General features: G+C 37.2%; 1 protein-coding gene across 1 annotated transcript; it reads left to right on the top strand.

The window, feature by feature from the left end:
- Positions 1 to 264: 264 nt before the first annotated feature.
- Positions 265 to 2,161, top strand: LOC147520541 (uncharacterized). The gene is made up of 3 exons (XM_086594292.1): positions 265 to 846; positions 920 to 2,008; positions 2,090 to 2,161. The coding sequence occupies exons 1-3, from the start codon at positions 265 to 267 to the stop codon at positions 2,159 to 2,161; spliced, it is 1,743 nt and encodes a 580-aa protein (XP_086450418.1).
- The last annotated feature ends 9,924 nt before the right edge of the window (positions 2,162 to 12,085 follow it).

Here is a 12,085-nt window from a genome sequence, read left to right as displayed (position 1 = left end):
ACAATTGAATTTCAGAAACGTGGTCTACCACATATGCACGCTCTTATATATCTTCGACATCAAGACAAAATTAGGTGTGCTGCTTTCGGGTTGACCACATTGTTTGTCTTTGAATTTCCCCGATCCGGATCTTGAACCTGAATTGTTTCGCGATCAAGTTATCAAATGTATGGTTCATGGGCCATGTGGCTTAAAAATCCAAGTTGTCCATGTATGGTAAATAAATAGGTTGCAAAAAAGTCGGTATCCCCGTGCTTTTCGAAAATGTTACGACCATGGATAAGGCTGGATATCCTATCTACCGTCGTCGTGACCGGCAAGAAATATAATGTTAGAGGGCATGAAGTTGATAATAGGGATGTTGTTCCATACAATCCTTATCTTTCTAAGATGTTCGATTGCCATATTAATGTCGAAGTTTGTGCCGGGATACGTTGTGTCAAATACATTCACAAGTACATATTCAAAGGACATGATAGGACAACAGTGGTGTTCAATGACTTGGATGAGATACAACAATATTTAGATGCACGATATATCGGGCCACCTGAAGCGGTTTGGAGGTTGTTCGGGTTTTCTCTTCACCAAGAGAAGCCGGCTGTTGTGAGATTAGCACTTCATCTCCCTGGAATGCACCGAGTAGTTTACAATCCTAATGAATCAACGGATGTTATTCTCTTAAGGGCTCAGCAACAAAAGTCAACTCTAACTGCATTTTTCGAGCGGTGTGCTTCAGATCCTGATGCACGAGGGCTTACATATCAAGAATTTCCAGAACATTATGTTTGGAGTAAAAGGTGGCATAGATGGACAAAAGGACTCAAGCACCTGCTATTTGGCGAGAATGTACTTTGCAAGTCCTAACTCACGGTGGCGGTTTTATTTGCGGTTACTTCTAATCTGTTGTAAAGGTCCGCAGTCCTTTGATGATCTAAAGAGAATTGGAAATGGTCCTCCGCTTCGTACTTTCAAAGAAGCATGTATTATGCGTGGACTTCTTGAAGACGACAGCGAATGGGTGCAATGTTTACAAGAGGCTGCAATCATGCAAACTGGGTATCAACTTCGTCGACTTTTCTGTACTATTCTCACAGAGTGCAATCCGGTGCAACCTGAAGCCTTATGGAATGAATTTTGCGAAAGCATTTGTGATGACCTCCCATACAAGCTTCAAACCATGTTCTTCATTCCTCATCCAACAGATGCCCAGGTACAAGATTATGGGTTATTTCTCTTAAATGATATTCTCTACGAGTTAGGTGGTAAAACTCTTGCTCATTTTCCTACAATGCCGCTCCCAATTAGAAATTGGAGCTTGGTTGTTGGGAACAGACTTATATGGGAGCAAAGGCAATTTCAATTTGACCCACACAATGAAGAGGCACATGCCAATGCCATCCACTTAAATGCTGAGCAACACTTTGCATATAGTGAAGTGACAGATTCAGTAGCTCATAACAGCGGACGACTATTTTTCTTGAATGGGGCAGCCGGCACAGGAAAAACTTTTGTTTACAACACCATTGCTGCTACGTGTCGTACTCAAGGACACATTGCTATTATGGTGGCTTCATCCGGAATAGCTTCTTTACTATTGGCAGGTGGTCGGACTGCTCACTCAACCTTTTGCATCCCATTAGATATTATGGATAACTCTGTATGTGGGTTCAGTAAGCGTTCACCACAAGCTGATTTATTCAGACAAGCTAACCTAATCATATGGGATGAGGTCCCGATGCAAAACAAGTTCTGTTTGGAAGCTGTTGATCGCACACTTCGTGATATTCGAAACAATGACAACCCATTCGGGGGAATCACTGTTGTTCTTGGTGGTGACTTCCGCCAATGCCTACCAGTTATACCCAGAGGGTCCCGAGAGCAAATTGTCCGTGCTTCCTTGCGATGCTCTTTTCTTTGGAATCACGTCAATGTTCTCACCCTGGTACAGAACATGCGATTAGAGCGTGGCACTTATGAGAATTTACTATTTGCAGAGTTCTTAACAAAGGTACCAACATTCCTGTCCTAATTTATAATATTCCTCTATTAGAATTCTCATAATATTCTATTTCACATTTTATGTCATCAGGTTGGAAACGATCCTGGAGCGGTTATTGAGCTACCCTCAACGATCCATCATTGCACACATCTTCGGACTTGATTTACGCTACATATCCTAATTTGGATGAAACTTCCAATTGTCACCCCGACTATTTAACCGAACGGACAATTTTTTTCTCGCGAGGAATGATGATGTCAATGCCATTAATGCAAAGACTTCATTATGTTCCCGGAGAAACTAGGACTTTTCTCTCGGTCACGACAAGTTGGATGAGGCAGATGCAAATAATCCTAGAAATATTAATCGGTATCCAAATGAGTACCTAAACTCACTTGATCCCACGGGTCCGCCACCATTTCGACTCAATCTAAAAAAGGGTTGTCCAATAATGTTCTTTGCGCCAATATTGCCCCTGAGAGATGGGTTATGCAACGGGGACTCGCTTGATGGTCTTGCAATGTCAACCACACGTTATCGGGCGGAGAATTCTTACGGTGAAAAAATCGGGTAACCGTGTATTTATTCCAAGGATCTCTTTGTCACCATCCTCTTGATTTTTTCCTTTCAATATGACAAGAAGACAATTTCCTATCCGTTTGGCTTATTCCATGACTATAAATAAATCACAAGGACAATCCGTGAAGTTTGTGGGAATCGATCTTGAATCAAGTTTTCAGCCATGGCCGATTATATGTGGCATTATCCGGTGCACTTCCGCGACCGCATAAGTATTCTTCTACCTCCAAACGGTGAGCTTACTACAAATGTCGTATACCACTGAAGTCTTGCTTTAAGCATTTGTCGGTCGGTGCATCACGTAGTTTCTTTTCCTTATTATTAGTTTTATTTTATTTTCATGGTTGTTTACATTTACTTATTCAACAAGTCGATCTATTTGCACTCACTTTATTATTAATTCTTTTTCCTTCTTATGTATTAAGTTACTTTAGTCACCTCATGGCTTACTATCGTACAACATTGTTTTGTTGCGGTGCAATTACATCTATTGTTTATTTATTTTATCTTTCATAATTGTTCAACGGATAACATTCCTTCGTCTCTTCTACCGTCGTTTGGCGTCGGGTAATTTAATTGAACTTTAAACTTTTAATATTGTCCAACGTTTTATTCTACCGTTGTCTTGCTTTAAACTTTGTATACCCTTAATTCTTAATTCATTTCAACGCTTGGGATTTACGAGGACGCTGACATTGGGAACTTAGATTAAGATCTTCTTATGGGGTTTATGGAGGACTTATGATGTTCTCTATACTCTTGCTATTTTATGTTTTTGTACTTGACATACTTTTGTGGGTGCTCTTACAATGTTACCCCACGTTTTTTGAACTGTTTTGATGCATGTCCTCATTGAAACCTCACTTTGGTGGAAGTCTTTTAAGTTATATGTTTCTCATATTGTTCTTATTCCATTTGGTTGAATTGGTGGTGTTCTATGTTTAAGTCCCATTTAGATGAATGCTATGTTTAAGTCCTCTTATAAAGGTTGCTTGTTATCCGAGTGAAGCGAGGGAAAGGTTTTTGATGATGTTGAAGTAGGCTGAAAAGAATGTCATGTCGACAACATCGGTTGTGACAACCGGGGCTGGTTTCTCACAAGTAGGTTTCACTTCACTACATTGGCGTTCCTTTTAAAACTTTATGTATTACAATTACTATCACTACTGTTATTATATATTGTTTTATATATATATATATATACTTTTGTAATTACTGAACTTCTGCATGGTATTGTTGTAAGCCTTATCTATTAGATAATCCAGTGAGGGTGTACTAGATATCATTATGCGGTATGTATCTGAAGTCGATGGTGACTCTGCATCAACCATCATATCCCGTGGAACATAGAAGCTCGGGATATACAATCCTAAAAGTACTGAATAATGAATTTGATGTCCGTTTTACAAAAGGAATTTATTGTCAAGTATTTATGAAATACTATGGTTAGTTTGGGTAGCGGGCAATATATACAATTTAGAAGATAAACAAGCGTGGTAATGCACTACGCTGCATGGGTCATTCCAAAAAAAGCATGTTTAGTTGGTTGGCTCTGCTTAGCTGAAATTTATTGTGGTGGCTACAAACTCTTTCATGAATGCCCAAGTGTCTGCCGTTTTTGTACACCAAGACCTTTGTGGTTGTGTTTCTTTATGTATGACTTGGTCATACAAATATCATTACTTAATCAACTAAAAATACAATTGAAAGCTACTAGGATATCTGACTTTAAGTTAGCCTCACAAGTATGCATCTCATTATGTTATTCTCATTTGTAGGCATGGAGAGAAGCAAAAGGCTACACATGAAGGACTTGATGCTTGCGGGGCACGCTTTTGGGACTGCTTGGGCTGTTCTTAAGATATGTAAAACACTCAACCCAATGGCAGCCATGAAACCCACTTCCCTTGTTAAATCTGGCGCCAAAGCTGCTGGTAAACATAAAAAGTAGCCACATTGGAATCCCAGGTCATTTTGTTTTGTTTATTTATTCTTGTTGTAGGAACTAGATAACTATCCTTTGGTTGAGCCTGGTTCCTCAATTTATGTAAAATGCCGAGGTCTTCCTTTGCTGCTGTAGATATTATTGCTTTAGTTATTCCATACTCTGTAACCGGATAATTAATATTATTTATTCTGAAAGGTGTTATATCGATGTTATATGCGTCAATAGTGTGAGTTGTTTATCTGTACCGGGAGGCAAGGGCATAAGTATATTGTTTAGCGCGAAGGCGTCTTTGAGTTTATTTTGGCCGAGAAGGCGTCTTTGAGTTATTGCGGCGTGAGTGTGTGCGCGAAAAAAAAACGAGATATGAACAATAAATGTTAGGTACCCAAAACAGATATGAACATTGATTGTTCATACTTTCTTTAGGTATGAACAGTCCGTGTTCATACCCAAAAAAAACATGAACCCAAAACAAATATGAACATTGATTGTTCATACCCAAAACATATATGAACAATAAATGTTCATACCCAAAACAGACATGAACATTGATTGTTCATACCCAAAACATATATGAACAATAAATGTTCATGCCCAAAACATATATAAACATAAACATTGATTGTTCATTTTTCGGGAAAGCGACGCGCCGCGTCGAGGTCTCGTGGGCTGTAGGCACGGGCATACCCTTTTGTATACAAGTCCATTTAACTTCTTTAACCATCCCTGATACGTTTCACTTGAACATGATGTGCACTTCATTTCAGTCTTTCTAATTCCATTGTCTTTTCTCCTTCAAGTTCTTGTAATCTTTAAGTCTGTTTAAAAGCACACCCAAAGCCGTCTTTTTCCTACACACTTTACTCCGCTAATAAGTCCATAAGGAATATTTGTCGTTGGAAAGCATAGGGTACCGTCTGACCATTTCTTCATATATTTTATCACATATATAGCTACTCAATCAACTATATAGTTGTTCTTCATCAGCTGCTTATTAAAACAGATATGTACAATAACTGTTCATACTCCAAATTATGAATATTAGCTATGAACTATGTTGCACGGACGCGGACGCAGACACTGACGCGGTGACTCGGTTATATCTAAAAAAAATAGGACGCGGAAATTAATTAATATTTATAATTTTATTTTATATAAATTAAACATTAAAAACTTAATTAAATGTATCAACATTCATAAATTCAAAACTATTAAAGATAAATAGCCACAAAATTAAGTTTAATATTTCCTAATCAAACTTTAAAAACATGTTATAAGTCTTAACAAAACAAAAAAAATGAAAAAATTGAGTTTTTTTAATATTATTTTGATTTATTTTTTATTTTTTTAGGTCAAAATCCCCGTCTTGACCATATTGACCGCGTCCTGACTGTGTCTTAACCCGCGTCCTGACCATGGACGCCCGTCGGACGTGGTCAACATATATCAGAACGTTATGATGAGAAAACAGTATAATAGGCCGGTTTCGAAATGACATTTAAATGGGATTCTAAATATCAATTGGGCTTGGGTCAACCCACCAAATAAAACCCAACTTCTCCAAACATTTACGAACACACAAGATAAGGTACTTACTTTCGTTTCTTCTTCACACTCAACTCTTTTTCACTCTCGAAATGGCAATGGCGGTAATTTCTCATTCTCCTTGTTCAAATGCAAAGAAACTACGCCCTCTCATTCTTCTTCTTTGTTCACTTTCAACTTGCCCACTTGTAAAAAAACCTTCACTTCAACTCCCAACAGAACTGTTTTTTCCAAGAGAAAAGATTTCCTCAGGAGAAACTCTTCTTCCATTGGTAAAACTAAAGATGAGATAAGAAAGGAAAAAAATATATCTGAGCCATTGTTTTTCTTTTTCTGTTTTGAGTAGTGGGCTTATTTTGTTCTATTTTGTGAGCTAGATTGAAGATGTTCCTCAAAAGAGATTGAAAGATGATAAGCAACAGAGTTCTGTGATAAGCAATAGGTATGAACATTGATTGTTCATACCTACCCATCTTGAACATTGACATCACTATGAACATTGATTGTAGCTATGAAAACATGAACCCAAAACAGATATGAACAATAACTGTGCATATCCCAAATTATGAACATTAGCTATGAACAATAGGTATGAACAAAACAGATATGAACAATAAATGTTCACACCCAAAACAGATATGAACATTGATTGTTCATACCTTCGGTATGAACAATCAATGTTCATACAAAAAAAAAACATGAATCCAAAATAAATATGAACATTGATTGTTCATACCCAAAACATATATGAACAATAAATGTTCATACCCAAAACATATATGAACATTGATTGTTCATTTTTCGAAATAGCGCCGCAGGCGCGTCGATGTCTCGTGGGCCGTAGGCACGGGCATACCCTAGTAGTCTAACATACAAGCTCAGGTCACTTAAGAATACATTTATCATAAGAATACTTTTACAACTCTCACGAGTCTCTTTGATACACCAAATGGTATCTCCCATTTCGGGTATTTAAGCCGGGTTTACCATTTCTGAATTTACCATCACCTCATTACAAAAGCGGCATATGAGTAAATGAGTAAATCAACGAAATATATATTTAGAATCAAAACTATCATTACAAAAACGAAGTGATAATACAATTAGTAGAATTTTCTGTAGTATGTTCTTATATATTGAGAGTCCTTTGTTATATTTAAGAATTAAGACGTGTTTGTTTCTTTGTCAAATTTCTAGTGGGACAAATTTCTAGTGGAAAATGTTGGGAGATTTCACTAGAAAGTCACACCTCAACCTAGTTATTTTCAATTCCAAATGACTTAAACTTGGAGTTCACACAAAAAAAGTCACATACCCAAGACTTTGGTAGTTATTACAACAAACTCAACAAAGCAAAACTACTAATTTATCATCACAATTCATAGCAAATAATAAATATGGAAGTAAATACAAAGAGACACAAAGATTTAAGGTGGTTCGGTAAATGTTACCTACGTTCACACAAGAGCCGAGTTTTCTTTATAGTAAAGATTGGAGAGTTTACAAGAGATAACTAGAATCAAGAACAAGAGGCCTCACTCAAATCCCAGCTCAATAGAGCTCCCACAATTCCCATGAAATGAATTTCTCAAAATTGTCTCAAAACCCTAATCTATTTCTTTTATATAGGTACACACAGAAAAAAATGAGAAAATGGGCTTTGGGCCGAAATTTCATCAACTGTCGAAATTCTGAAATAAGGTGAGAGCGGGTGTGCCTTGGGCAAAGCAAAGGAAAGCGCATTCGCACCTTCTTCGTGTCCAACTTCTAGTAACTTTAGGGTGTGAGCCCCTTGGGTTTGGCTATAGTCAAGCACATGCGCGCCCTTTTCTCCAAACTGAAAAACGTGAAGGCAACATGGTCGAACACCGAAGCAAAGCTCGACAGTTCCATAACCTAACAAGAAAATATTATATTTGCCATTGTTTTCCTACTAAAGATTTGTCATACCAATTTGTAGTGGGAAAATTTCAGTTTGCCAGTATTTACAAAAATTTCTATTGAGAAAATATGAGATTTGCCAATTTTACCAGTGTTTGTTTACAAAAGTTTTTTCCCATGACAAATGATATTTTAACTTTTTGGAAATTTGTTTTTTTTTTGTTTTCAACCTCATTGAAATATATAATAAAAAAACAAAAAGTATGAGGCCAACAATTCATTGAAACCAAACGACTATATTGGCATATCATGTTGCTAGGATAAGTAATAAACATGTAAAAAAACAAGGAAAACGATTCACAAGGATAGAAGAAGCTTCACATAAACCAAAAACTATTTGCAAACATTTGAATTCTCCTCTAAAACCTCTTGATATGTTGTCAACCCGCCACTCATGTGTATACAAAGAAACCGATGTCGTAAGAACAATATTCTCATAGAAAGATAAGTACAACAACTCTTATAACAAAAATATTTTTAACAGAATGCTATTAAGGGTCGTATCCTATGTGTTACTATAATATTTATAAGAAAATTTAATCCCAATCTTCTTATCTCTAGCTCCTTACATAAAAAAAAGGGTATTTTCTTATATTTATATCTTTATGTAGTTTTTAATTAAAAACTCGGGCAACAACAACAACAACACCACCACCTAGAACCCAACATCAAGAAGACCTTAACCCGTGGCAAAGAACACCACCTTAACCAGTGCAAAGAAAACAACAACACCAGTCACCACACACCACATGTACAACACCACTCCACCACTCCACACACCACCACCACCACGCGACACACTCCACCACACACACTCCACCATGCACACCATAACACACACCAGTCCACACACACCGCCACACACACCACAACATATAATGCACAGTCACCACCACCAACTAGAACTCGAAATCGAATTAGTCCATATATATTCAATTCACTCATAAATAGAGCCACACTACCACCACCACACCCACACTGTCACAGCCTGAATTTCTAAACAATTAAAAAAAATGAATATTTGAAATATAAATATCTCAAACATCATTCGGTTCAATTGTCTAAAAACCCAGGCTATGACGGGGGATACAACACATGTCAAAACCTAAAACCCACATCACAACAGGATCAACTTAACAACAAAAATCTCCAAATCCTCAACTATCACTTTATTAAAAACTTTCTTCCATCCCAATACAAACCTAAACAAACTTTAAGAATAACAATTTCCAACATCGTATTCTCATGTCATATAAAAATGTAACCTACATTATTACATCCTTCCAATAAGATCAGGCCTAAAAGAAAACTAACGGACTGCTCCAGGCACGAATCCCAATCACACGCCGTGGTTCCACTGCCTTCCACCTATGTTCCCAAGAACACACCCACGTTGCCAAAACAAAGCAAAAATATGGGTCAAGAAAATGGAATTTCTTTGGTATGAGTAGACTAACCACATAAAACCATTATCATACTTTAATTATTCAAACAATCACTTTATATTATCCCATAACTTAATCATTCACAAATTGGAAGGCGGTGGTTCCGTCATTTTAACCGCATAATTTCTTCCCAAGCAAGACTTCCATTATATAACTCATTATAATAACTTCGTTTTAATATCTAAACTATTGAATTAAAACTTACCGATATCCATTTCTTTGTATAAGGGTAGGACCGTCCCCCTCACAAAATGTTATTAAGTCCTACCCTCCTGCAAAAGAAAGTTATAACTTCTATATAACATATGTAGATATTATATTAGGTATTCAAAAGTAAACCCAACCACTCGCGTAATCAAAGAATACAACTAACCCATGAAGGCGAATACCTTAGTTCCTCTCTAGGCGGTCCAAATAATCTGTCATTCATGGCACATTCAATGAATACCCTGGGTCATTCCTGCCACATTCAAGGAATACTCAATCCTACATTCCCGTACACTCAAGAAATACAACTAACCCGCAAGGCGAATACCTTAGTTCCTCTTTAGGGCAGTCCAAACAATCTGGTCATTCATGGCACATTCAATGAATACCCGGGTCATTCATGGCACATTTAATGAATACCCATATATAACGCTAACGGGCCATTTATAGCACATTCAATAAATGCCCACCTAACATATGACATCAACAGTCATAAAACTAAATTCCACAACTTGAGGCGTGGAGAGTTCTAAAAGGTTGCGGTAAATTATTTACGCATTATTGCACTTTATTACATATATTATTTCAGAGAACGAAGAAATATCTTTATTTATGTATTTTTGGTTCGCTGCGTTATTAATATACCGATGTCTAAGTGTCATAGCGTTGTATAACATAAAAACTGAAATATCACATAGTAGTTAATACACATACTCACGTATGTTTAAAGGTCTTAGCCTAAAGTCAAGTATGCTAATAGCCCTAGACCTATCTTAATAACCCAAATCATAATCCGAGTTAAAATGTCAAATTGGGTCAACTGGTCAAAATCAACTCTGGTCAAAATCAAAGTCAACCATCATGGTCGAAGTCAAACTGTCGTTTCCATGTTCAATGTTCGGTCATAGCCATGGTTCATGACTAAAGGTCAAATGTGCATGGCTCGTGGGCTCATGGTTAAAACCATGGTTCGACCCAACCGCCAAGCCTTATGGCGTAACCAAAAGTTCAAATTATGTTAGCCGGATCCAACAAAAAAACCAAACTATACACCGCCCAACAATAGATTTAGCCCAACTAGAAATATCTAGAGGGAATGAGATCCACTTAAAACAATAATGGCCCACCCACAAAATAGGAGAAAACCGCCCATAATTACAAAAATTAGAACTGGCCCATAACAAGTTAACGCTAATAGGAAAAAGGGCCCAAACAAAATTAAAACAAAAAATCGGGCCCAACCAAACAAAAATAGAACTGGCCCATCCTAGCTAATGTTTTTGGCCCAACCGATTAGGCCTGAGCCCAAAATCGGTTACTGTTCATCTTCTTCCCCAATTCTGTCCTCCACCAGCCACCAAATCGACCGGCCACCCACTCCTCACTTCATCAACTCGTTTTTGCTCTCCATAAAAACCCAAACAACATTAATGAAAGCGAAAACCCCAAATTATTAAATCCAAACCTCACCCAAAACTAGATCTAGAAATTTTTACTGCTACCATTAATGGCTTCTCCAAGCTTTAACATTTTTACCCCCTAACCACACCACAGACTCCAATCCCTAACCCAATGTCTATCATACATCAACAACCAATACAAAACAACAAATAAAACAACCATAGTTTAAACCAACCCAAACAAGACCGGCGACTCCATTAACAGTTCTTCAAAGCTTCGACAAATAGCCCCTCCGACACCCACACATCACCCTTTAATTCAAACCAACACTATACTATACCAACAAATTCGATTCCAACATCATCTAACAAATACACAAATTAACAGTTCAAAAAAAATCAAAATCTACACAACCACAGTATCACAGTATCAAAAATATTAAGGAAGTGACGGTGTTTGGGGCTCGCGCCTCCATGATATAGTATGGAGGTGATAGTATCGCACTAAAGAGTTTCAACAGCAGTCCAAAAATCACGCACCGAATAGAATGAACAAATAAACATAAAACTTATATATTTTGATAATAAATCCGTAGATTTGAAATTGATAAAAAAAAAAACCATCGTTATAGTAGTTCGTGAGAGATAAAATCTACTCACCTGTCGCACTCTCCGATTATCAGCCAGCTACAAGGAAAAACCTTAATTTCCTTCCTTCAGTAAAACTCCCATTTTTTTTCTAAAACCCTCGCTGTGTTTTTTTCCCAAAAACTCTACGTGAAAAAACTCCCCGAAAAACAAGGACAACCCTTATCCATTTACCTACGGGCTTTTATCCGTCCGTAACTGCTGGATATTTTATATCTGTTTTATCTATTATCTATTTTCATTATTATCTTTATTATTATTATTATTAGGAAAACAAAGAATAAAAACATGGGGTGTTATACACACCCACACCCACACCCACACTCACCACACTACCACCACCACCTGCCACAAACACCACCTACCCTAGCAC

Source organism: Coptis chinensis, chromosome 2 (assembly GCF_015680905.1).
Source record: "Coptis chinensis isolate HL-2020 chromosome 2, ASM1568090v1, whole genome shotgun sequence".
Lineage (NCBI taxonomy): Eukaryota > Viridiplantae > Streptophyta > Magnoliopsida > Ranunculales > Ranunculaceae > Coptis > Coptis chinensis.
The sequence above is the reverse complement of the archived record's forward strand: the minus strand, read 5'-3'. Positions and strand labels throughout refer to the sequence as shown.

Excerpts from the sequence above, each read along its gene's own strand:
- LOC147520541 (XM_086594292.1), top strand. The coding sequence starts at position 265 with ATGTTACGACCATGGATAAGGCTGGATATCCTATCTACCGTCGTCGTG. Across the intron at positions 847-919 it reads ACCTGCTATTTGGCGAGAAT|TCCTTTGATGATCTAAAGAG; the intron begins GTACTTTGCAAG and ends AAAGGTCCGCAG. Across the intron at positions 2,009-2,089 it reads TTGCAGAGTTCTTAACAAAG|GTTGGAAACGATCCTGGAGC; the intron begins GTACCAACATTC and ends TTATGTCATCAG.